The sequence below is a fragment of the Aplidium turbinatum genome, chromosome 5, assembly GCF_918807975.1.
Source record: "Aplidium turbinatum chromosome 5, kaAplTurb1.1, whole genome shotgun sequence".
Taxonomy (NCBI): Eukaryota; Metazoa; Chordata; class Ascidiacea; order Aplousobranchia; family Polyclinidae; genus Aplidium; species Aplidium turbinatum.
This window is the reverse complement of record NC_137476.1, coordinates 32,964,714-32,992,655: the sequence shown is the minus strand read 5'-3', so window position 1 is coordinate 32,992,655 and position 27,942 is coordinate 32,964,714. Positions and strand designations below refer to the sequence as shown.

The 27,942-nt window shown below is 34.4% G+C and overlaps 2 protein-coding genes and 1 long non-coding RNA gene across 3 annotated transcripts in view; 2 read left to right on the top strand and 1 right to left on the bottom strand.

Moving 5' to 3' along the window:
• Positions 1-25,296, top strand: part of LOC145771158 (ficolin-1-like) — a 51,974-nt gene extending 26,678 nt beyond the window's left edge. The window contains exons 4-5 of the mRNA XM_082582896.1: positions 23,604-23,671; positions 24,745-25,296. Coding sequence (XP_082439022.1) covers positions 23,604-23,671; positions 24,745-24,992 — 316 coding nt within the window. The 3' untranslated portion in view covers positions 24,993-25,296. The remainder of the gene's footprint in view (positions 1-23,603; positions 23,672-24,744) is intronic.
• LOC145770129 (microfibril-associated glycoprotein 4-like) lies at positions 697-13,534 on the bottom strand. The gene is made up of 7 exons (XM_082581715.1): positions 13,381-13,534; positions 8,815-8,916; positions 8,282-8,403; positions 7,870-7,966; positions 7,023-7,119; positions 6,494-6,561; positions 697-944 (listed from the first exon to the last, which is right to left on the bottom strand). The coding sequence occupies exons 1-7, from the start codon at positions 13,532-13,534 to the stop codon at positions 697-699; spliced, it is 888 nt and encodes a 295-aa protein (XP_082437841.1).
• Positions 21,009-23,268, top strand: LOC145770712 (uncharacterized). Its single transcript, XR_014289161.1, has 3 exons — positions 21,009-21,138; positions 22,341-22,437; positions 23,182-23,268. It is a non-coding gene; the product is annotated as an uncharacterized LOC145770712 (long non-coding RNA).
• Positions 25,297-27,942: the final 2,646 nt, after the last annotated feature.

The window sequence follows — 27,942 nt, the reverse complement described above, 5'->3', positions numbered from 1 at the left end:
TGTTGTATAACCCAACAACTTAAGACTTGCAGGATGTCTGCTTTTTGCATACATTTTTATATTCTTGAGATTTGAAACCTACATCACAGCATTTCGCTGTCAGCTGCTGCAGAGCTGTCAAATTTAAACGACAGTGATTTACTCAAACGATCTATTTACTTATACTGCTAAATATTTCCACACATTGTCTGGGGAGAAATGGCAATCGTTTGCCAACAGTTTGCGTAGCATGCTACAACTTCGTTCCATTCATTCATCACATAGCTCTTTGTTATACGAATCAAAGAGAATAGAACCATTCTAGAAACAGTTTTATAGCATGTTTTTTAAATCACACCTTTACATTTTGCGCAATACTTGATAAAAGTTGCAGAAAAAAATTGCATGTAAAATAGAAGTAAGCTGCAAAAAGGTGCAATTAATTTATCAATTTAGTGTGATACTTTCTGCTATTTTAATAGAGTAAACATTTTATAAATACAGTTTTCTGTGATTAAAAAGCCAAAGCATCAAAACCCTCGAAAGTCTGTATTGTATAAACATGGAAGCTTTGTTGTCAAATATATACAGAAAAGGTAGACTACAAATGTTGACAGCAATATGGGCCTATTTCTAACTAGATCAACAATAAAAGCAAATTTATTTCACATGCTTTGTTTGTGAATTTACTGAAAATGAAGTTTTTTTATTGAAGCATCAAATTAATTGAATCTTCATTTCTGATTTTTTCATTGAATAGCTGTCTCCCTTCCAATGGCGCCAATTGATTCCTTTATGACCACTCGTACGCCCTCCATCGATGTATTTTCCATTCAAGTCTGAATATAAGCAAGAACGAAACCACCACGCACCAGGAAATATCACAGCACAATTGCTCCCATGGCTGTCATTATCGTTGTCTTTTGTGCTGAATGGCTGATTATTGTGGTAGGCCAATGAATTACCTTCAACGGTAAGAATAACAATAGTTTGAAATCAAAAGAAAATTATTTTTAATTTTTATTTATTAATCATTAAATAATAAGTAATTTTTATTTGATCAAATAGTCGCCTTCTTTCCAATGATACCAATAAAATCTTTTCCAAGTATTCGTAAGCGCTCCATCGACGTATTTTCCATTTAAGTTTGAATGAAAGCAAGACTCGAACCACAACGCTTCATGATGCTCCACACTCCACAGCAGAATTGCTCGCCCACACAGAAATTGTTGATTATTAATTTGGCCCTTCATCTAATTACCTTTACTTGTAGGAATTAAAATCTTTTGAAATCAGAATGAATTTAGCTTCAACACAGTAAGTGATAAATTGTTGTAATATTTGTTAATGAGTTTAAACATTCTCTAACATAATTTATGTAGAATTTTTTTATACATTATTTCCAAAGTATTTATTATGCTGCTTTTTTTTGAATTGTTTGTATTGGGTACTAATTTTTTTGAGTTCTTGCTGGTTTGGTTAGACCAAGACAGATCAGTCAAAGACTAAATAGCTGTAAAATACTAACCATTTTTCTCAACAAGTTAAATAGATTAAATTATTCAAAACAAGCAAGAATCAGCTTACTAAAGTTAAAAGTAGGATCTTTAAATTTAGGCGTAGTACAACATACCCTGGTACGTACAATAATGAATGCTGTCACTATGGAAAACGGATTTGTCTTGTACGTTTACATTTCATGATTCAAGACTATTTTAACAAATTTGTTTAATTTTTTATTTGTAAATATAACTTTGTTTGATAAAGGACTAACAAAACTGACCCGTTTGATCTCCACTTAAAGGCAAATTAAAAGAAGAAGTTCTTTTATTTTTGCATCACCAGCATATGCGAAAAAAAACAAAACGAAAAACAATACAAGATTACAAAGTGAGCTAGGTTGTGTGCTGATGATGATAGGAGTGGCAGAAGGACCGAACTGTTCATCAAGTCTGCCACACCTAATTAATCATTTAATTTTAATTTTTTTTTGAAAACGTTACTCTAACACCTGTTAGAAATACAATTCATATTTTTTCAGTTAGCTCGTTAAAGGAAACTTTACCAGAGCTTTCAATTCAAAAAACTTTAATCATTTTCCCCTTTTGTAAAAATATGGAGCAGTGGTTCTTAACCTAACAGTGGGGGACCGGCCAAATTAAAAAAAATTTTTCGCGGACCGGCAACCAAAGATCGTAGTGAATAGAATGAATATTTGTAACGTTTAGTTATCCAAAGTTGTTGTTGCGCACCATAATACAAGGTTTTAGCATATGATTTGTATTCAGGACACAAATTGGAATAAAACGGCAATCAAATCAACTCAAACAGAAAAATATCAATCCATTTGCATACAAAATTAATGTCAGTGGAAAATTTCCTACTGTTACGCTGCCAGTAGCCTATGTGAGGAAGACGAGATATCAAAGAAGTTTCTAAAACACGTAGCTCTGTTTCGGCATCCAGGCGATTTCTTTGCTTTGTAATTAAAGCTAGAGATGAAAAAGAATTGTCGTAGTTGAAACAATTACCATCAATTCGATGGCACGAATTCGTTTGCAAGAGATATCCAAAAGTGTTACAATGATGTTTTTCAAATCTTGACTGCAAAGTAAAAGCACAACATATTGTAATTCAATCAGACTTTCTTTTTCATGAAGATTAAGGTCGCATGTGTTGACATCATTCATCATCATTCATGGATTGTTTATCCAAAAGTTTTCATGTCGAGGATCTTCATGTTACGCAAAATGATCGTCAAAATTGTTAGCCAACTCTTTCAAGTGTTGACTCACAATGCTCAGCACCTGTTTTTACTTTTTTCACCACTCGATTTTACCAGCATTTTCCACAGCAAATCGGCTTGTCTTCATTTTACAGTATTCCGAAGCGCAATTTTCCGCATAGTCTTTGAAAAACAAGATTTTTGCTTTCTCAAACTCCGGTTTTGGCAAATTTTCATTGCAGGCCTGACTGTCCCGGAACTTCAAATTTATCTAATTCCAAATTTTTGTCTCCAACGACTTTAAAATTTTTCAAAAACAAGAACAAAATGCCCCATTTGGTTATGTATTTCTGTGTTTCAAAACTTTTTGAAAACTACGCGCAATTTGTCACAAAAAAAATATCAACGGCACAGAATTAGGTCATCAAAAAGTTCACCTTTATTATCAAACAATTTTACGTGGAGATATGTTAGTTTTACAGCTGTGCATATTTCACAGTGCAATCACAATTTTACAATATGCTAATGACTTCACATTAAAATAAGCTTTGCAGAAAGTAAGATCTTTCTGCGGACCGGCAAAATAATTATACGGACCGGCACCGGTCCGCGGACCGGCGGTTGAGAACCACTGATATAGACAATGATACCAAACTGCTGTGGCGTACCTACGGTATGGCAGGCATGGCTCGAGCCATGGGCGCCACATTGATAGGGGCGCAAAATCGGTTGGTAAAAAATTAAAATTTGTGACTTTCTTCAAAATCTAATTTGCGGTCAATACGGTACAAAGATCAAAAAGTAATCTCTCTTTTACTGTACCCATTGTTAAACAATGGAATTGTGACTTTGCAAAAGCAACATTGTGTCTCTCCTGGTTCATTTTGGGTTCAGTCAGCAACAATTGGAAGTTTAGTAAAGTCGCTAAGCAGCGATTAGTTGAAGCTTAGAAGTAGCACCAGAACTTACTTATTCATTTTTATAAGATAACCAATGAAAAGATAACCAATTTTATAACCAATATTTTTAATGAAAACCAACCTAACCGACCGCCCATTGAGAAAAAATACTTCTTAAAATTATTACATATAGCCACAGAAGGCATGTTCTTGTACAACAATAGTTTGTTTCAACAGATAGATGGTGTCACCATGGGTTCCCCATTGGACCCAACACTGGCAAACTTCTTCTTGGCACACATCGAAACCAAAATATTTGAATTCTATCGTGATTTTTATTCCAAACTGTATTTACGTTATGTCGATGATGTTTTTGCCATTTTTGATGATGATGAATCGTGCTCAAAATTTTTAAACCTCTTAAACTCGCGGCATGAAAATATCGAATTTACAGTTGAAAAATCTAATGATACCATCGCTTTTCTAGATGTTGAAATTGAAATTAAACACAATTCGTTTGACACCTGGGTTTGGCGAAAACCTACCAACACTGGCTTGCTTTTAAATTATAACGCTCTATGCCCTAAGAAATGGAAATCTGGTTTAATTTTGTGTTTGTTGTCTCGTGCTCGTTTGGTGTGTTCTGATAATCAGTTGTTTCAGAAAGAAATCAAGAAATTGAAAAACATGTAGATATCCTTCCCACGTTTTCAATAAAGTTTTAAACACCTTCATGGCTGATGAACCAAAAGACACGCCTGAAGAAGTACATTTTAGTTATTTTATTAGTATACCCTTTCTAGGAAAAGATTTAACAAGTTTCGCAAAAAAACTAGCTAAACTTATAAAAAAAAAAATGTTCATGTGACATTCATTCTGTATATAAAACATTTAAAGTGCACCAACATTTTCAACTGAAATCGCCTACTCCCTTTGCTCTTTCTTCGAATGTTGTGTATAAATTTAATTGTTTGCGTGATGCAAACCAGACATACATTGGTATGTCAACCAGACATTTGTTGACAAGGGCCGGGGAGCACTTAAACCCAAACTTAACAACCAAAAGTGCAATTAAAGAGCACATCGCCTCTTGTGAAACGTGCACTGACAATGTCTCGATCGACCAATTTAAAATCATCTCTCGAGGCAGATCTGAATTTCAGAATAAAATCATGGAAGCCTTAAAGGCATACTAAATGAAATTTTCAAACGGGAATTAAGCATTAAAATGCGTAAACTTAACATTCAAGAATACATTTCAAAAAGAATTACCGAAAAAAATTTGTTTTCAATGGCGCTGGCAAAGCCCAAAGTCCAATGTTTCAGTTATTTTCATTTTTTTTTTCAAAATGACCAAAAAGTGCAAACACAGCTCAAGAATACGTCACAAAAGACAGCAATAACAAAAGCCACGTTACAACATCTGATGTTTTAACATCAGATCTGAGGTTTTGAGCAAACTGTCTGATGTTTTGACGTTGAAATCTGATGTTTTGATGTACATACATACATAGCCTACAGTTAAATCGCCGACAGTAACAACTGTTGCGTGATCAACTGATTGCTCGTCATTTGTTACGTAGACTGTTCAGTAGCAGGCTTCGCTGCTCGGCCCATTCTGGTTTTGAAAGCTCTGACAAAAGTAGGTGCAGAATGCTGATCAGACCGCAATGGGGCAAAATATTATTGAAAATCGTTTTATGGTAGCAAGTTAAACACAAAGAACTTGGAAAATCGCCAAGTCAGGTTTTTCTTTAGTATCCCTTTAAGAATCAAACGTAATAATCCGTCTCTGAACCAGCAGTTATTCGCCTGTGGCTCATCTTTCCTCTTGTGTGTTTTCTAATTGTTTGTCAAATGCCTGTAGTTTACACCTCATGTGATCTGTTTTCCACCATATAATTTACTTGTAATCATTCCTGTGTCACTCGTTCATTTTCTGCTTTTCAGTCTGGAGTGTCGTTAGTAGCCTATACAGTTACAGTTATAGTGCAAAGTCAAATTTACCTTACAATTTTCATTTTAGGTATATTGCAGATATGTAATTCCTGATGAGGACACATGTACATGTTTTAATTGTGTTATATTTGTGTATGTAATACATCATGTTAAACCCGCTGAAGTTACTTTGTTTTATTTCTCTATTTTTATAAGAATTTACAAATCTAATCTGTTGTATGACTTCGATTTGGCCTGACAAGATAAACTTGGCTTGACCTGATAAAAGCCCAGACGGACATTATTACATCATAGATCAGACAACTTCAAACAACATTTATATTACATTGATTGTTTTTTAGAAAACAAGAAGGTGACTGACAACATAAAAGTAATCTGCTTTGGGTTTTGTATGCGCTGTTTATTATTCGGCCTAAAAACACTTATTTAACACTGCACAATTCTGGTTTATCACTGCACAAAATGGTTATCACTCCGCCTTAGAATTAGGTATAGTAGAGATTCACAATTTACTTGATCATATACTGTACATATGCAATTTTGAAAACATCGTGAATTTAAATACAATTAAGCACAAGGAAAATCAATAAAATGTAACTTTGTGTAGGATCGTTACTCCTTTAATTTTGGCATTTTTAACAGCTTTCCTTTTGTATTGATTCATTTATCAATTTTTCTTTTTTAACTTTTCCGAAGTTTCAAAAATGAGACTTCCAATATAATTTATTCATGTAGCTACAACAGCATCATTAAAATCATAGAGTAACCACCAGTGATCATAACGATAAATAGTTTCAAACCACGTTTCAAACCTTTGTGCTATGCTTTCATTAGGTCTGAGAACAACAATTGTATTGTTTTCGGTTGATGAATGTTTCATTCTTCATCAAGCAAAAGATGTACACTTACACTCAAATGAAGAGCAACTCACCTGCAGTTCCACTATAACTTCCAATATTCAACCGATAGTTTGTGCTTGCGTCCCCTACAGTTATATTGCTGAAAAAGTAAGAAAAGTTTCACAGTATAATTCTACTATCATAAATTTAATTATGCAATAGTAAAATTTAGTTTTGTTTGGAATCGCAAATTATATGTTTCAAGTTCTTCAACATTATCATACCAGATGTAATGGCCTACGAAAAACATCAACAAGTGTAAACGAGTTCAAGTGATGTGTGTCACATAACTACATTTTGGGTTTTTACTTTTCAAAGGATACTAGCATTTCATCAAATGTAGTTATTCGATGGAATACCGAACTGAGGCATTTTTTGAAGCAAATATTCCATTTAAAGTTATATAGAATAGCCGCCAACATTGTAATATTTAAAACTAGGTTTTTGACAAGTAAAATGAGTTAAAACAGTCGAAACCATAAACTAGTGATGGTTGTCACATGTGGACCAAATGCAACAGAGGTTGGCCATATCAGACAATTAAAAAAATCAAATATTCACCTATACTCAGCATAAGCAGTGTTTCCTTCCCAGTCTTCAAGATCAATATGAAGTTTATATGAACCAGAGCTGGTGATAGCATGAAGATTATCCAAGCCTAATGAAAGAAAAAAGCAAGAAAAAAAATGCGCTGTAAATTTATTTATCTTGATGCTGGAATTTAGGTTTAAAGTAAACAGTTTTTAGAAACTCTGTGTATCATCATGTATTTACACACTTCATTATCCGGGACCTAATTTAAATGCTTGAGTGGGTATGCAAGCTTTGAGAATTGTAATGTTAATTCATTTTCTTTCACGTTGGCATTATCATGATCATTGAATAATTGGAAAATGACTAAATAATTGGAAGTAATTAATCAATCTGAACTTCTCCGTGTAGGATGTATGTCAATTAGTGAGTGTGTTGCCGAGGAACAGACCGCAGACCACATCATCAATGACTGTTCCATCTTCAAGTCACCTAACGGAGTGGAAGGTTTGCGTGTCATGGAAGATGAAACCAAAGACTGGCTGCTCTCTAGTAGCCTTCCAGTGTAGTCCAGGAACATCGTGAATCGGTAGTGGTAAAAGGATATACCCTCGACCCCAGAGGCTCACACGACGACGACGACAAGTCGATTAGTGATTCAAGTACTGTACAGTTTGTCGTTTTCTACATTAGAAGTTTTAGTCCAGAATTTGTGTGCACTTGGTTGAGAATTGTTCGTTGACACATTTTGCTTCACTAAGATGTGATACAATATTTTTTGAGTGCAATTTCAATTGGTGAAGTTCAGGTTTATATCTTGAATAATTACAAAAGTAAAGACAAAAGTTTTAACATCTCAACCTCATTTTTTCCTTACCAAGCCAAAACTCTCCAAACTTGTTTCCAAATCCTGCTTGATATGTCAACCAATCCAAGTAAAAGTTTACTTTTCCAGAATTTTGTCTTTGAAACACCTAAGATAAGTAGATTAATTTTTGTACTTTATTAACAAGATGTGAATGGTAGCTTATGCATACATGAAAATGCTTTTACCAAATATCGATCAAATTGAAATTGAAGAATAATTTTAAAGAAGCGTTGCAAAAATATGCAAATAACTGTTATAGGTTTAATGATAAATTTGTCTCAAATTTGCAGTCTTGAAAAGTAGCCTAGTTTTCGAATAATATTAGTGAGCTGACAAATGATATATTTGTTTTATTCAAACTTATATTCCCTTCATCTTCACAAGTAGCCTGAACATTAACTAACGTTGATAACTCCCTCACCAGCCAATTCCCCTCTCCAGATTCCAAATCGCAGTACAGTTCAATAAACTTTCCTTTTGTCAAAATCGTATAGACTCCATTGGTTGTATGGCCTTGCTTAGCAACATCATCACATTCTTTTTCTGAAATTATTTTTTTTAAATAATTAAACCCAGAAAACAAATCAGTTGCTGCAAAATACGGTTGTGCGATTATTTAAAACAGCAAAAATAGCCCCAATGCTATACGTGCGTACATTTTGAAGAAATACTTGAGGGATTACAAGAGTTTTATTTTGTAAATTGTAGCTTACAAAAAATTAATATTCAAAGCAAGTGGCATCATAAATTTAGTATTATTTTAACTTTCAATATTTAGCATGAAAATGAATCCAATTTTTTGAGAAAAATTTTTGAGAATAATTCTTAAAAAAAATTCGTAAGGAATCGATGGAAAAAAAAATTTCCCTAAAGATTCATATGTGAAATATAAGATGCTATTTATTTAAATGGGAAAAAATATAAACTTTTTGAAAATTTTAAAACAAAGCGTACTTTCCAATTTATTTTCCAGTGCTTGTAGTTTATTCTGAAGCCTCTCTAAGGCAGCTGTGGTGTCATCAGCTTGTCCTTTTTCACCTTTTAAACCTCGATCACCTGCAAAAAATGAAAGCTTACAGATAGATTGTTCATATCCATTAAGGCGATGTGAAATTTGAATGGACAAAATCGAATTATCACACAGGGTGACTACTGTTGTGTAGAGTATTTTTGTGAAGTTTTATGCAATAAAATCCAGTATCCGTAAACATGTAAGCGTTTTAAGGTTAGTATTTTCTAATTCTTGCAAGGTGATTCCACAAAAAATGCTATCACAACGCATCAATCCACGTGATCCAGATAGCGCACTCTGAATGGCTAGTTAGGGAAAACGCGTTGTGTGCCGCACACACGCGCGCGCAAGCGATTGCTGTCTGCTGCTGAGAGATTTATAGCTTGAGATGCTGAATTGCTGATTATTATTGAAGATAAAGCTGCAAAATTCAGATAAGAAGTTGTGTTCAGCCGAAATGTTTGCTATGATTTTATGCTTGGTTGTTAAAAAATCATTCAGGCTTAGGTTCAAAGTTAGTTTAGGCTAGGTTTTCCAAATTGTGTAAAGTAGGCCTAAGAGGCAGTTGTTGATTTTACTATATTATCTACTTTTTTAACACTTTCATTAAATTTTATAACCATCTTAATAGTATATCATTCTTTATTATTGTTGCAGTTTATACTGATGAAGCCACACTTGTGTGGCGAAAGCTCTGTATTTAAATAAACCGATTCTTCTGATTTGGTGTGATATTGTTTACTTTATCTAAGAGGCAGTGTCTGTAATTATCAGGTCTTCTGGAATAAGAACTGCTTATTCAGGTGAAGTTGCTGTTTGTGGTTCTGCATTTTTTATATGTAGCTTTGAGAATGACACTAATAAAGTTCATAGTATTACGGAAGGCTCAGACAACTAAGTTTTCAGCACTTAAATTCTTAGTTCTGTGTACTGTAAGTGGGCTATGTTTATTTTTCAAAAAATACATTAATCTCTTCACATATTATCTTTAGTTCATTAGGCTGACCTTGTTGTGGGTAGCATTGTTAACTGTTAAATCATGCCTAAAAGTTCTAAAAAGAGAGTAAGAAGCATGGAAAGCTCTTCTGTCATTGGACCCTCCAAGGAGCTTCCCACTGCTGATTTACCAACACTACGATATGTTCTTGCATTCTGTACTTTGTTAAAGGTGATACTCAAGTACTTTACTACTGCAACTTTTTCTCTGACCGGTTTTAATTAAGCTTGGTAGTGACATAAAACATAGACCAACTCGTATATCTTCGTATGGATGAAGGGTAGTTGTTAAAAATACTAACATATAGCTTGCATGAATGAACAGTACACGTAGGCTACAATAACCAACTAGCAGACACTTTTCAAAACCTTAATGTGTTGAAATAATTAATTCCACGTTTGCAAAGACATAGCTCTCATAAGGAATTAATTTTTCAGGAAGCTGGAAAAAAAGTTAACTATTCTCTTTTCAAATGAAGATCGCATTCCTAAAACAATTGAGGTTTCTCCTCTCCCAACGTTATCGTGGAGTAGAAACACCATTATACCAAATTGGGCTTCTTGACAAAAGGACAACGAAAACGCTTCAAAAGAGAGTTAACAAATGGTAAGCTCTTACATACGGTATCTTTTCAAACTTTTATGTCTAGTAATTTTCTATGAAATGTGAGGCTTTTATAAGTATATTCTTTGATAACAGGGTCAATGGGTCATGCATAGACATGTCCCATGTTGTGTACTGAGGTTGGTCAGTTGTTGTCATTGACATGGCTCTTCTAACAACATTTGTTGAATGGAGCCATATGAGAAGGAGAATGGGTTACTGCCAATTCTACAACCCCACTTCACCATTGCAGATGCAGTGCAACCAACTCTAGATAGTAGGTGGTTTAAGGATTTTTTGCTTTCCTAAAGCATTTTCTCGTGGGAAAGTGATTCAGATGTTCTGATTTCTATGTCTGTAAAGGCAGGCAGCTTGTGCTTTCACTAAAGCTAGTCGTGCTATGGCGAGAAGATTTTTCTTGACTATCACTGATTTTTACTGCCATTTGTCCGAAAGAGTATTATTAGTTATGTTTGGCATATATTGTTTTTCGTTGTGATAGTCAGAAATAAAAACGAACTGAACCGATTTACATGGATTATTTTGTGTTCTTTACATTTATCATTCACACAAAAAACTTGTTTTTCAAGAGCCTCAAACAACAGCGAGGAGATGATTTCGCTGACAGCAAAGAAGTCACAAGTGATAGAGGAAGAGTACTGGAAAAAAACAGCAGTTTTCTGCAGCAATTGATGAAGAAATTGACCCTCCTTTCGAACCAGCTGCACCTGGTACATCTGAATGTAACAATGCCTTGGTATTCAGTGATGATCCTGCTCTGCGATCTTCTTCTGTGAACATGTTAGAAAATATTCGCAAAGGCAGTAACTCTTGTGATGTTTCTGTCCGCACTTTTACCCAACCAAAATCAAATTTGGATGCCAACTCACTGTTCTCTTTGATTGGGACCATGCCACGCTTACTGAGTCTATCCTTACTTCACACTTGACCATAGATGAAATAAAGGGTTTGATAAACACAAAGTTTGAATGCCCTCATTTTTCTGCCCATACTCAGGCTAGGCAGCGTATCATTTGGGAAGTCACTAACAACTGTGGAAGTGTTGCTGGCCATCAACGACGGTATGGTTTCATTCGGCCGAGAATTGCTTCGCGTAGGGTCTTGCCGAAAGCAGACACGAAATCTTACTTTCTTTCATTGGCTGCAGTATAATGTTTTGATATTCACCATTGTTTCTTGTTCATTGTCTTTATTCTTCATTCGTTTGTGCACGTTTTACAAGCACATATAAAGTTGGTTGGTTGATGTGTAAGCTACCATTGGAGAGTTGCGGTTACTATATCTGTCATAAAACAAATGTAAATCGGCGAAAACAATCGAATATTAATGCAGTGCGTTGTGTGATTATGTAATACATATTACTACAACAAAACCAAAGTGTCATCTTATGCACAGTGCATTCCTACTCTTGCCATAGAAGTGAAAAAGGCTTTAATATCATCAGTTTTTGCTAACCAAGCAAAAATAGGGTTGCCAGGTGATTGTTTAATATCTTGCCGTACACCGCCAGCCTTTACCTAAAAGGGCAACTAGCAGTCGCATCATATGTAATTGTTGTTGTGGTTGTTAAAGTTGGAAATTTTTACAATTTAAAAAAGATAAACAAAGTTTTTTCTTCAAAAAATTTGTACCTGGCAACTCTGTGCTGGCAACAAATGCCAAAGACAAAATCGACTACATGTTTAAGGTTACTGAATATTTTTGCGTGAAATTTTACAGAAATACTCTACATAGCAATAGTCACCCTGTGTGATAATTCGATTTTTGATTTTTAAAAATTTTTTGATTTTCACGTCGCCTTAATATCCATTTAATAAAAGTTGAGTCTTTAAACGCATCAGATCATATTATGTCCTTTGCATTGTGAAGGAATTTTTGACTTCATAATAACTAGGGCAACCAAAAGTCAATAAAGTCAAAATTTCTCTGCCTTGTTCAAAGTTTATAAAACGTCCAGAAACTAAATTTCAGGTTGACATGAAGAGAGGTTTTAAAGTTATTAAGTAAAAAAAAAGTCAAATTTTTTGGTTAGGTCAAAATTTTCTTTTAACGTAGTTTTTCTTTTCTCTATTGATATTTTATTAAAGCTACACAGATACTGATTTTTTGTTGCAATTTATGTTGCTATTCTGACGTAATAATCTATTTGTTGCAATTTCTGTGGTAATAGTCTTGTTTCGCCCTGCCAAATTGGAAAATGGGACGAGATGATATTTCACCACATTTATATAGCCTGCTGAGGAACTCCCAAGCAACTTCTGTATCAGTACTGAGAAGTTTCTCCATTTTAGAAAAAAATTTGGCTAGAGACAGGAATTTCAAAGGCGATAATGTGAAACATTACTTGATGTTGAAGTATGATACTGCAGAACCCTCTCAGTAATTTCGGGATATTTAAAGACACTCCATATTTATCTTTTGCAGTTTTTCGAGTGATTTTCATTAGGCCTACATGTTCGTTAGCTGTGGTGTCATTGAGTCTTCCACATTTTTCTTTTATTTTATTAGAAAAAGAAGATATCCTTATCTTACGGTTTGATTTCTAACATGCTTTGTATTTCGCATTTGGGTTGCAAACGCAGAAAGTTATTGGTCAAAATTAGGTCAAAATTTGTAAATTATAAAGTCAAAATTTTAAGTTTTTAGGTCAAAAATTTGGTTGCCCTAATAATAACTGATCAACAGCACGAAAACTTACAACGTAATGGGAACGTTGTCGCTAATAAATATGAAAGAAGCTTTATTCCGTTACTGGTTAAAATGAGTACAAAAATATGTACAAATGAAAACACATTCATGATATTTATTGTTGAGCACATGCGTTTGCAACCCAGAATAAATTCATCTGAAAAAACAAATGTGCTTGAAAAAAACCCAGAATACAAACCTTTAGTTCCTTGCAAACCCGTTGCACCCCTCTTGCCAGGGGGTCCAGGTAAACCCCTTTCACTGACGTCATCACCATCTGGACCAACCCCACAAGAACACGTCACTTCGCGAGAAGTGACAACAATCGACCACAAAATGGCAAAGACGCTCATCACGAATAAAATTACTATTTTGCTCATCTTTTTTTTAGATTGTTGCAATAACAAAAATACTCAACTTTTTAAGTTGCTAGGCTATATCTGATGTGAAATGAAAATATGTAAATATTGCAAACACTTTACTCAATATAAACTCGCTGATATCAGTTTTGATATTTCCAAGATAAAATGAAATAATCCTGAATATATTCAAAACAGTTTTCTCAAAGCAACATAGGCTATTACTTGCATACTTAGAAGCATTATAAAACATTGCTTTTCTAATCAAGAATACACTAACATCTTTGCTGGAAATTAAGCAAAATTTATGAACAAACAGATCTGGGTTTGTGACCTTATAGTTACTGAAGGAGTTACTGTGAGCACTATTATACATATACGTTATATTACCGTCTTTTCACTATAAGTCGTGTGGGTTTGTATGTAATTTATAAAATAATTAATGTAAAGCTTCCTGTTTGCTTCTTGAAACCTCATATTTCAGAGCTATGAGTATGCATCAAACAGGAAAATTTCCCACACCAGTTATGCCTCATTGTACTAAACTTATACAATAACTGTTTGTGCATTTTAGATTGAAAATGGCCACACTTACATTAAGAGTTACTATGACTTCTTGCCTGCGAAATATGTTACAGCAATACAACAGGCGTTTTACTATCTAGTAGCGAATGCAGCAGTCATCAGAATATATTATCTTTCGTTTATGATAAGTAGTAGTTGTTAACTTTTTTAATTCCTAAACTTCAACGAAACAATAGTAAAAACAAAACTCTACCTGCATGTTATGTGGAAGTGCACTGACGATGCACTGATGATGTACTGATGATGTACTGACGATGCACTGATGATGTACTGATGATGTACTGATGATGTAGTAGTTTCTTGTGTTCCTTGTTGTTGCAAAACGTGCTTTGTTAAAAACAAGGCACACGATTTTTGTGTGGAATAAACTAAACCGTGGCCATGGGTTAAACTATCACAAAGCATTGCAAATGATTGTAAGTGTTGCAAGTGATTACCAGTTGCAAGGCCTCTTAATAGTTTAGCTTATTTTTTAAAACAGAAGAGCCTACCATTTTTTTCTTAAATGCCCGCTGAACAATTTCATTCAGTCGGCTTTTGTTGCAAAAACAAACACATCTCAGGATGACGCACATTGAGGCACAGGTGCATTTTTCCAGTACACACTGCTATGTCGCTTATATCAAATATACGCATATCATGCTATGCTTGGACTAATTTGCAATAGATAAAAGAAAATCGAGTACCAGGCATGAAGTAAAATACATGTTTATTTATCAAATTAGTAAGTTAGATGGAATAACGCTTGGCAACAACACTGTAACAATCGAAAACTTTCCTCAGATAAACTCAATGATCAAGTTTGCGTCAGTGGTGCAAAGCCTCTACAAGTATCCAAACAGTGTGGATTAAGCTCCCAAAGAAACTTTTTCATTCGGAGGACAAAGACTCCATCAGTGAATCAACATTTTCAGAAATTACAAAACCAATAGTTCTAAAAATTTGTCTAAAAACCGTTAAAATTGATTGGTAGTTTAGGAACGTGACAAAACAGACAAGTCAGAGTTACTTAACTGGTTGTTTTGCTTTTAATTGTTTTTTGTTTAATTTTGATCGTTATTTTAAAATACATCAGACTTGAATTTTGAGATATCTGCACTCCTAGCATCAATTTAAAATGTTTGTAAGCGGATTCTGCAGAGGATATGTTAAATCACGTTGTAAAAACGTTGTATTCCTGTAAGGTAATTACGACGAGGATGTGATGATTTAAATTGATGTCTTGTAGAAGGAAACAATTCAAACTTTGATCTGTTTTGTTCAGTTACATCACTTCCAAATGAAAACACAAAGATGTGACTTTGCATGGAACAGGAAAGCCTCCCACGCGTAAAATATTGCATGAGATATCATTGTGGTTCTTTTATGAAATCAAGGACAATCAAAACGTTTTATTAGTGATAAATTACTTCACTTCCAAATATCGACACCGCTCAAAAGCATGTGGCTGTGTCTCTGGCAGGACACTTAAAGGCATGCCTGAAGGTAGACACGAAGATTGGCTTCCTTGCCTTTCCATTCACTCAATCTAAACTTTCAACCATCGGGTGTAATGCAGGATACGACAAAAAAAACTTCCCAATACAAAAGCGCTATAATAGCTTATTCTGAGTTTGGATTAAACAAAAAAATGAAAAGAAAAGCAGAGAATCTGTTGAAAAGTCCACCAGTCAACCACGAAAACGTGTTAGAACAAACCTTCCAACAAATGAATTGCCAAACTTTGGAGATAAGTTACGCGTCTCAGCTTATCACAATATTGTTTTGCGTTTAAAACGAAACTTCTTATGATCAAGCTGTAACCTTAGCAAATCTTTCGTTAGTTAATATGACACCTTTTATTGGAGGCGTAGTTTCAGCTTGCTTGCATTGTTTTTCTTAACACTACTACAACGAAGGGTGTCAATTTGACACCCTTTCCTTTGGAAATTAAATTTAAATTAATCGAAAACCAATTGCGGTAAAAGCCGCTTCCTTTTGTGAATTTCATTTGTTTAATAAACTTCACACCGCTCTGGGACCATTGTTTGTTTGGTGTGCAAAAGTGCAGTAATTTGAACTGTTTGCTGCAAACGACGGGTGGCATCGACACCTTATAATGCAACGAACTTAGAAATCCCTTCATTGTTATGAATAGCTAATGCTTTTTGTGATATAACAATCTAGAATTCATAGTCTATGATTGATATGCAGTAGCCTATGTTATTATCAAAGTAAATAATTATGAAAAGTTAGTTGTTAGTAAGAAGTTAGTCTTGAACTTCTGATTTCTATCATCTCTATTCCATTCAGAGATTGGTTCCATGTATGACACGCCTTCTGTATGACAATATATTTTCTTGGTGAAAAATTGGCAGTTGTTATGATTTTTCCGCAAAGTGTAGATGTGGTTGCAGACGAGATATACATAAAATTGTGTTGACTAATGCAGCTTTTGTTCACTCCATCTAGAGATGATGTAGTTTGACTGAGTAGTGCAGTTTTTTTTTTGTGTGCTGGCTAAGTGCTAAAACATGGCACAAAAATACTAAAGCAAAAATAATTTTAGAAAGTTGAATTTTATTTGCTATGCCTTTAAAATTAAAAAAAAAAGAGAAAAGATTACGATCACTAAGGTCAAAAGGTTTAATCCTAAAATGGATGGAAGCTTAGGAACGACGACATATAAGTCAAAAACACAGTTTGCCGGTGATTTTGCTTTTTATTTTCATTGATTTGATTTTAAATCGTATTTTGATTTGCGTAAAAATTGATGTCACTTATTCAGACGTCGGGTTTACAGGACATCAATCCTTTACAAAACCTTTTGTACCAAAATTATTTTTGTGCGAATAGGCTACATGTGAAGATCTACTCAAGATCAAAGTCCCTGACGGTAGCCTAACATGTTTATAATACACCTTGCCTATGTAGCTTTTTCTCCAACCATAGAAATGGTCTACTTTCGGGCAGTAAATAATTTTTGTACAACAACGTCAGATTTTTCATGAAGATATTTACGGGTATTTTTTTAAAAACTACAGTTTTTTAATGATGTCATACGTAGTATCACAAAATTACTTTATAAACACTGTGAAAAGTTTAATGGCAAGATCCGTTGTAGGTCATGTGCAGGAGAAGTAAATTAGTCTAGTGTAAGTCAATTAATGGTGGTTGCTAACTATTGCTAGAACAGATAGTGATGGCAATCGCGTACTTGTCATTATGACACAAGTGAAATGTGCATCTATAGATATACGGTCAAGGTAGTCAATATCCATGGCTGGCTGAGCTATAGCCTAGATGCATATTTCACTTCATTTCAGTACAGGTGGCAGATGACCAAAATCATTTTGAAAGATATTTTTAGGCCTAAACGCCACTTTTAAGACATCTGGGTTTTTTTAAATGAAAAAAATAATTTTTTTTAATTAAAAATAATTTTTTTTCATTCCACCCGAATTAGCATACTAAAATTTATTAAAAAAATTTGGACCTCGCCGAACCAATACCGGAAAAAAAGTTGGACCTTAAAAGGTTGTTTGAAGCTTGTCAGGATAAATTTGAAGACAATTTGCCAAAACTCAATTAGAGTTTTTTGTATTCTTTTTTCATATGAGCAATAAATAGTCTTAACTGAACAAGACAATAATTGCAATATTTTTACCAGTTATAATTCTACGGCAGGAGCAAAACCAGGATTTGAACTTTATTGTTTTTATTAGTTGGATTTCAAAGCAAACATAGACAAAACGATAATCTTAGTCATCCTCAGCATTTTTGCCATGTCATGGTCGATTGCGAACACCTCACGTGAAATCACTTGTTGTTCTTGTGGTGCTACTCCTAATATTGATGACGTCAGTGAAAGGGGTTTGCCTGGCCCCCCTGGCAAGAGGGGTGTGACAGGTTTGCAGGGAGTCAAAGGTTTGATTGTTTGTTATTTGATGTGTGCAGTTTTCTGTAGCCATTCAATCAGCTTGTTTGAATATCTGTGAGTGGTAAGCCTGCACTGTTCGACGTTTTTACGAAGTAGCATTGCCTCAAAAAACTTCTGGCACGCAAGAGACTGCATATACGTCAATGCAATTCAATTCGATAAAAACGATACGGTTAAGTAAATATGTGGAAAAATATAACTAATGAAATTTCGAAACTAAGAATGAGGGCTGTGAAGTCGGAGTTCAGGGATTTTAGCTTGTCTGGGGTAGGCCAGTTATAAACCGAGGAGTCGTATATTTTTGTGTCAGATTTCTAATTAAGCATGACAAACATGTGTACCTCTTTTAAAAAAAGACACAAGTGTTTGTCATGTCACTTGTCACATGTTTGTCACATTTGATTCAAAACTGGTTTACTTGCAAAGTAACGCCAACTTAATCCATCACATTTAAAGTGTAGAGACAATTTAAACAGTCACTGATTACTTTTTTCGTTGATGTATTCAGTTGCATGCAGTTTATGCTGAATTTTTTAAGGGAGACGACACATGTGTAGTTTCAACGAAAGGATAAGTAACTATAGAACAGTTTGATCACCCCTGATTCTATAGAATCACATGAAATGGTAGGTCACATTAAAGTTTTGTTGCCAAAACCAAATATCCATTATCTGGATGATTTTAACTAGTTATTTGGTCACAACTGGACATAAACTTAAACTTTTACAGAATCTTTCCTGTTTGGTAATAAACAAGCAAACATTCAACAAAATTAAGGTTGGTGTTTGGTGATGATCTACACAAGTTGTTAGTAGGTCTAATGCTTTTTAAAGTAAGTCAGTGACCGTTGTAGGTATAATGTTAAATATTCGCCGATTTTACTTACAGCACCATATAACGTTTTTGCTAATGTTGATGTGATGATATTACGTTTAAAAATATATAGTCTCACTAAAAAAATAAAAAAGCCGATTGCATTTTTTACCAATACAGGTGATCAAGGTATGAAGGGTGCAAAAGGACAAGCTGATGACACCAGCGCTGAGTTGGAAAGGCTGCTGAACAAATTGTCTGCAGTGGAACAGAAACTAGAAAATTATGCAGGTAAAAATTACCATTGCGTTAATCAGAAATTCAATGCTATAATGTTTTTGGTTCGTATTCTTTATCCATTGCAATGTTAGTATTGCCCAAAACGTTTAGAGAAAGCTTTTTCTTTGAAGTATACTTTCATCGTTGGGATTTAAAAGCAGCATGTAATATTGATAAGATCACAATTATTGGGTTTAAAACGTATTCTAAAGATAGCGCATCACGCAACTGGTTTAAATTTCTATAATTGGATTTGAAATATTCAGCATGTATTAAACATTAAACTATTTGAAAAATTCTGACTAAGCTAGTTCCACATTTGAATAACTGAGGAAGCACATTTTTTTAATACATTTCCTCAAAGTAGCATTGCTCGACCCATACTTGTTCCGTAAATATATTTTAAAACTGAGGTAGGGTTAATACTGAGTGGTGAATCCAAAATGTTAAACTTCTTTCAACAAGCAAGAATAAAATATGATAACAAATAGCTGTTATTTTTGGCAAAGGTAATTCCTTGATGTGTTCTTTATAAAACATACTTACAAACTTAATTTTGTTGACCGAGGTAAGTAGGCTACTTTAGGTGTGTACTGTTCAACTATGCATCTAAGCAGTGACTTGCAAGATGCTTGCGATGTCACTAGACAAGTTCTTTTCTTTTAATACTCTGCAAATAAATTAAGAGCTAGATTTTCAATGTATTCTCAACTGGTCAAAAATGTCTTATTTTGGTCGCATTGTATGCACATGTATAGAATCCAACTATAGAGTGAATTTTGTGTTCTAATATTCATCGTCTTCGAGTGGCGTATAACAATACGTTTCGCATTTTATATGGACTGCCTCGTCACATCAACATCAGTGTGCTTCAAATATCTTGTGGTATGACTACATTTGAGGCCTTGATGAGAAAAGCTCTTTTTGCGTTTATCAAATGTTGCGAAGTCTCAGCTAATAGTAAAAGGGGATGAGAGCTTCATCAACACCATCAGGAAATCATCAACTTATCTACTGGCTCATCCATTCCATCACCCACCAGGACAAGAAACAATACTTTAAACTGGATCTCGAACCTCAATCGTCGTAGACTACTCTGTGATGTGCAATCTGACCATAGAAAGAGCTCAACGCCTTGCTCTCCTGGGCCACATGGAAACAGGCTTTTGCCTGAGGATGGGTTTCTTTTATGTCCAGTTTTCTTTCTTCATCCTATTATTATTGTGATGACTGCTCATCCAAATCAATACAGGAACTAGCAAATTCAATCTACAACACTTTTCATTAGGCTGTCATTCATTACCACATGTGTGCTTCTCTTTGTTTTTGTTTTATTTGTTGCTGTTTGTTTTTTGGCCTTTGTGGCCATGCGAACTACAGACGTACAGCCTACATGATTTACTATTCAGGCAAGATCACTTTTCAAGGTTTTGCCTCCTTGGTGAGTTTGTTAAATTGTTCTCTTCCCTTCTTATGAATCGCAAGATTTGAAGCAAACGTTCAATAAATACGTCATCGAATAGTTTGTACCATGGGTACAAAAAAGACCGAATAAGCTTTTAAAAAAATCTATCACTTTCTTTCTTCTTGTTTTGCTTCAAATTACAAAATTCGCAACAAAATTAGAACCAGTGAGCAACTGAGCATATCTTAAAACTACCTTCCGCCCAATCAACACTTTGCTCTGGCATCATGAGCAGAAAAAACATCGTAAATTATTTATTTACTTTGTGATAAAGAAAACATTTGTTGACTTTCTGTTTAAAATAAATTCGGAGTTAAAATATTACCAACCATTAAAGAATTACCCAAGTGATTTCTTAAATTTTTTGTTTCTTGTTGAGTGTGTTTTAATTTTATCAGAAATAAAACTCTTCAAAGAAGTGACTGCAATGATGTTGCCAAACAAGGACAAAGCACTAGTGGAATTTATCCAATTTTCATAAAAGGAAAAATTCTTGACGTATACTGCGATTTAGAATCTGGTGATGGCAGTTGGTTGGTAAGTTAAACTTTCATGTTTTATGTCAGTCAATTTTTGATTCTTTGCTTTACCTTGTAGACGCTTATTGTATGCTCAGTAGTTGTTGCATGGTACGGAGCAAACGTTGTATTTGGATCACATGCGATGCTACATGCTATGTTAGATAGGCCGCATAAGTTTGATAAACTATTCCCAAACCAGCTTATGCTAAAGGTCTTGTTTTCTATTAATGCACTGATCTAAGACTCATGTCCAATATAATACAGTGATTGAAATTTCTTTGTTTTGGTATGACGTGTATAAACAATATTGTAAAGAAGCAATTCTGAATTTTAAATGATGGTACTTGAATCTCATCATCTCGAACGTAATAATTTCCTTTTAAAGAAAAAATAATGTGTTTGGAATTACTGTAGTCTTTCTTTTCATGTATTTTCTAATTGAATTGAATCAATTTTATGCTGTTTTTTTCAGACCATGTTTATGAGCCGTTTTTGTTGGAGTTGTTTAGCTTCAATTTGCTCTCTTTGTGTCTAATGTTGAGGTGTACAGTTCTAGTCAAAATATCATTTGCCAAACAAAAGAAATTTCTAACTGTTGTTTCTTCATGAGTAGATGAAATATTTCGTTTCTAAAAAAGCATAGTACTGCAACAAAAACGTTCGATTTATATCTTGGTTGTGTTTGAGTGCTTCAGTTAATTAACGTTACAATCAAGAATCATTTTTTACAGTATGTATTGAAATCAAATTTTTAAAATTTGAAAAAAATGAGTTTTATGCCTTGGCTATTTTGTTGTTTAATATTTCAAACTAATATCAAAAATTCCATTTTTACATGACTTATTATAAACATAATTCAACAAAGCATATAAAATTCTTTTTATTCCGACAATACTTTAATGCTGCATCTATATTAAGCCTAGATAGTCAGGTCAAAATACATTGTTGCATCTTGGCAAAACGTGTACATAACATGTCTAATACTTATGGAATCATCAATTGTTTATTAATAAGCACTGCCTCTATATCCCGTTTTTTGAAATTCCACCAAATCAATTTACTCTGTTAAGCGGTTTACTCTATTTAGGCATACCCGAAAGCGAAAGGTTCCCAGTATTTTCAAATCTAGTTTTGTCTTGCTGAAAACATGCTTGTTGTTTGAGCAATTAAATAAAACACCTGATCAATTGACAAGTGCTCCCATCTCCACTATTTCAGGTGTTTCAAAGAAGAAACTCTGGAGAAGTTGATTTTTATTTGGACTGGTCGGAATATCAAACAGGATTTGGAAACAAAAGTGGCGAATTCTGGTTGGGTAGGCCAAAACTTTGTGGTGGCTTGAAGCAGCAATCATTTGGCAAGAGAATAAAGTATTTGCACAGCACAACCTTTCGAAACCAGCGTTGACAAGCACATTCGTCAAGCATCAATACCCTTGTAATGTTTGGCTGCAAACTTGTTTTCTCAAAAAGCAACACGAGTGCCAAAGTAGTGCAAAATCTTGACAGAACCCTATTGGTGCGGCTACTGTAGCTTGGTATGTGGCTTACCTGGACAACATAGAAAAATTGCAATAGTTTAAAACAAAATCGGCAGTTAAAAAAGCCTCGTAACTCCCTGTAGATGTTCTTATTATTCAATATCTTATCCACTGTTTTTGTGAATTGTAAAAGTGTAAAATAAATTTTAATAAACATGTTTTACAATTTTTGTCGCAAGCAAAATGTATCAATCTTCACTGAGTGATGTGTTTTTCACAAATGGCAAAATGATCTCTAAAAATAAAGGTATTTAGTTTTTATCACTCCGATTTTGTCGCGATTTTTTAAAACAAGTGTTGTCTACCTTTTCCTTCTACAGAAATTTAGACTTTTTTAACCCAAGTTTGTTTTCCTATGAACTCAACGACTTTCAGATTTTTCCAAATTGACAGAACTTTATACCCGGCAACACTGCATGGATGAGACCTTGACGTCGAAGTGGTATAGCACTATCTGCAGTTATATTTTATGATTTATACTTTGATTTGTCATGTATTTTGAGTTTTTGGTATTTTCAGGTTTAGATAATCTCCATGCCATTACCAGTTCTGGTTCATATAAACTTCGCATTAATCTTGAAGACTGGGAAGGAAACACTGTCTATGCTGAGTACAGGCGAGTATTTAATTTTCATTACATATTGTTTGTTCAATGTATAGCCTGGCTGTTTCAAATGAAATCTTAATGCAATCTTAATGCAAATAATTACAACCAAAACTACAACCGCTAACAAATTTTATGCATCGAACAATTCAACTAAACTTCGTTTAGGCGCCTACAAGTTAGTTAATGAGTTTTTGAACCGGCTGTTGGTTTACGTATTGTTTCTATACCATTTCAATGCAATTGCAACGTATCTTGTGATACATAGGCCTATCATTTCTTTTTTCATTGTATACCCCAAATATTAACGGTTTATCAGACGTTAAATATTTTTCAGCACCATGACTGTGGGAGACGCCACATCCAATTATCGATTGAATATTGGAAGTTATAGTGGAACAGAAGGTGGGTTAGGGACTTGTTGAACTAATCGTTTTGAACAAAAAAAAGTTTTCATTTGAAAAAAGTTGGATTGCATCTAAACTAAACATAAATACTGTAACGACAAGGACCGTTTTTTTGGCAATTTGGCAATTCATTCATTCGTCTTCGAATAATCGAATAAAATCACATTATCCAATCCATCCTTGGAAACGAAGGGCGAACATCAACATCACATAGAGGCCAGAGGGTATAGATATTTTCATTAATTATTTGGAAATTTTACTTCTACGTTGGAAAGGGTATAAACCTAGCTACTTGCATAAAATAAATTTGTAAAATTTTGATCTTGGCGCCACCTTAAAAAAGTGTTTTTCGATTTCAAATTGATTTTGACTAAGATCTATTTCGCTTACTTACTATCAAATGAAATGGTAGCTTACGTATCTACAATAATTACGAACTGAGCATCTAGTTCATCAAAAGCCGCATCGGCTATGATGCAAACATACACACTATCAAACGAACGCTTGGCTACATGTAAAAAATGAATATCTTGGAAAGGAGCTTTGTCCTGAACATCCGTCAATTTTATTACGCTAATCAGTGGATTATTATCAAGATTATTAAGCAGACACAAAACGATTGCGTGAATAATTAAGCAAAATATATAAAACAATACACCCATCCAACTTTCAAGCTTAATCTAATTCTAAAAGTTTGAAACCTTAAAAGTCGTTTGTTCATTTTTACAATGGAATGTTTACGGAACAAACGCTTTGGTTACAGACCGGGTACTATTAAAATTGTGCTGGTTACTTTAGTTACAGACCGGGTACTATTAAACTTTGGTTACAGACCGGGTACTATTAAAATTGCATACAATGCATAATCAGAATGAATCAGAATCACAATCATAATACAAAATGATGTTGAAAACGAAATTTAATCTCTCTCAATAATAATTCAAATATTTTCAAATAGGTTATAGCAGTGGAGGGCTTTTGAACATGAATTGAATATTTACTGACAAGGCAAGTTGTTTGCGTAAGAAAATAGCATTGTGACGTAAATCACTTTTATGATAATTATTGAAGGGAATTCATTGGCCCACAACAATAATCGGCCATTCACCACAAAAGACAATGATAATGATGCGTCGGGGAGCAATTGTGCCGTTGAACGTCGTGGAGCGTGGTGGTATGGTGCTTGTTCTAATTCAAACTTGAACGGAGAATACATCAATGGAGGGCGTACGAGTGGTTATAAAGGAATCAATTGGTATCATTGGAAGGGAGACAGCTATTCGATGAAAAAGGCAGAAATGAAGATCCAGCGAATTTGATTCAATTCAAAGAACAAATTTGTTAATCTCCACAAATCTGCCAAAAAAAAGAGTTTAAAGTTTTCTTTAAGTGTTTTTCTAATTCTGAACTTTGTGATCCATGTGGCCCAAAAAGCATTTTTGGTGCAATGTAAACGGCGTTAAAATCATCAATGACTCCGCATCGCATGGTCATTGATATGTATATTATCATTGTAACATTAATTAACAATCGACTTTACATTACTGTCATGTAACATCGCATTACCATCATGCAACGGTATATTTTCTCCATCAAAGTTGTGGAAACCTTGATCCACTAAAAGATCTACTTTCAAACAAAGTGTGGGTCATTCGGCCGTTTAAGCCGCGACACTTTTGATTTTCGCTTCAAAAACAATAATGTTTGTATTTTTATAGAGTTGATGAGTGTGAATTCAATGCAGCTATTTTTTTCTGCTGACTGCCAGTCCAGGGAGGTAGATGAGTTGGCTTACCTCCGTGGACTGAATGGCTGGAACGCTTGAGGTGGTTGCATAAACATTTGTCGCGATGAACTTATGACGTCACAATAATTTCTGACAAAGTGTGGCCCACGGTCCATCCGGTTATAAGTATCTAGCTGGACAATGCGGCAAGTTGACACACCCCTGTTTTATACTATTTGCTGTCAAATCAATAAACAGTTTAAGTGTTAATTTAAACGTGACCTGTATTCAAAGCCTTTTAAAATTTTTGTGACCCATTGATTTAAATACTGAGGAACAAATGGTTGTACATATTCGCTGAAATTTTTTTTTGTGTGTATAAACAATTGCATGCAATAACGCAATTTTGTTGTTTTCTGGTTTCGCAGTTAGCTCGTAGGTTTTACATAAAAAAGCATCGCAATTACAAACAAGTAGGCCTAACAGGCCTAGATACTAGTTTTTTGAGAGAGACAGCAGTGGAAGTATCTTGATTGTTATCAAAGGCATTCGATTGGGTTAAACTGTTTACAGTGTTTAACCCTGTTATTTATAATAGATATATTAGTAGCTTCTTGCAGAAAATTAGATTTTGCTTAATTTTTTTAAATATCAAAGTGTTATATCCTAATACTGAGGATCAAGTATTTTAAAAGCTCTGGTTAAAACTGTCAGCACAATTTCGTGATATGATGCGGACATGTTAGTTGATTTAAATGTTGTTATTCTGAAATATAGTAAACCCGAACAGCAACTTATTCCTTTTCAAGTATTAACCAAATTGAGTTAAAGTGGTGTCTTAGCTTGTGTTGGTAAAAATCGTGATCAGATCAACTGGTTGTCGAGTTTTGTTGCAGTAACAAATGAGAAAATTGCAGCTGTTTTGAAGGAATGTAGTGGTAAAGTGTTGCATCTATGCACGAGCATTTCAAACCGCATTAGCCTTTTTGTTCATTTAGTTTAACCACATGCACTTTTGATGCATCTGATCGTTCTGCGTTGAAAAACGGCTAAAAAAATATTTTGATTGAGATATTTCTGCGATTGCTATTAAGTCTTTATTTAGCGCAAGCATATGATCCTAATGTAAACTTATCCCAGCTTGATTTTGTAAAATTCAAAACAAAACATTTTCTTCATTGCTTTTCGTTTGTGCACAATTCTTAGAAAAAAAAAACAATTAAAAAATGCAAGAAAAAGTTACAATATAAATCTCTTGAACATGACTTAAAACAAGTGTAGCTTGTTTAGGAAACTGTTTGAAGCTACAAAAAATTAAAACAAGGTGCTAAAATCCACCCTAGTTATTGGTGTACAGGGCCGGATAAATGCGGAGGCTGACGAAGTAACAGCCCTGCAAGTCCAAAACATAGACTCATCGATAAAAATTACTAAGAGGAACTGACGTGATATTAGATTAATTAAGGGATGTGAGGATTTGTTAAGTCATAAAGATCCCGATCGAACAAAAATGGAAGATGCCATACTCGAGTTTCACTTTTGTTTGTGACCATCAGTGTGGATGGGAATTGTGGACTTCACTGACTTGAGTGGGAATTTGACCTATGTCATATTAAACTACAAGAAAACTATTGGACTGAGAGCCCCGGAAATCTAGGAATTTTAATCCTTTTTTTTAACATTAATTCAGGAATTCATTTTATTTAAAAGGCGGGATTTCAAGCATTTGTTTATAAACGAGTCGAGATAATGTTGCTTTATTTAAGAGTTTATTTTCATTTTGGAAAAAACTTTACCGGCAAGTTATGTAATGTATTGTAATGTGGCAAACAGCCTAATACTGAGGTCCGCCCCGATAGCTCAACTGGTTGGGGAGTGACTTTGTGAACAAAGAAGCTTCAAGACCAAGTGGCGCCTCTCGGGGTGTGCGCTTGAGCAACGCATTTCAATGACTGATCTCCATGTAGCGGCACCTAATGAATGGAATGATTCCCCGGAAATAACACTTGGACAATCGGAAAATTTCACTCTGTCAATATCGATAACCGGCCCTGCGTCAAACACCTCTACAAGTATGAAACTTCCATCAGCTATCAAGGGTTTGTCAGTCTGAAGATAATGATTCAAAACCAACCAACCAAATAGACTACAGTTTTATCATAAAACTTAGATGTAGTGTCGAATCGAAACTGAACCATTGAAGACAAAGACATAAAAGCGAATCAAAATCAAACTTTTCTCGATTCATGGCCACTTTTAAGCGCAGTAATTTACTTAAAATTTTAATCATGTAATTTCAAGTCGACTTCTAACGTAAAAGTTTTAAACTGAACCACACCCACTCCAGTGAGATTTATTCAGCTGATTCAGAGTTACTCGCGGAATGAGCTTGAAAAAATGCATTAAGCTGGATAATGTCTAAACCGGACTTGGAGCGAACCGTAGTCTATATTAGCGCGCTTGCTAAACCTCAAACTGGAGCGAAGTAAATGTGTTAACAGGATTTAAACCTAAACCGGTGGAAAACCGCTAAAGCTGATGCA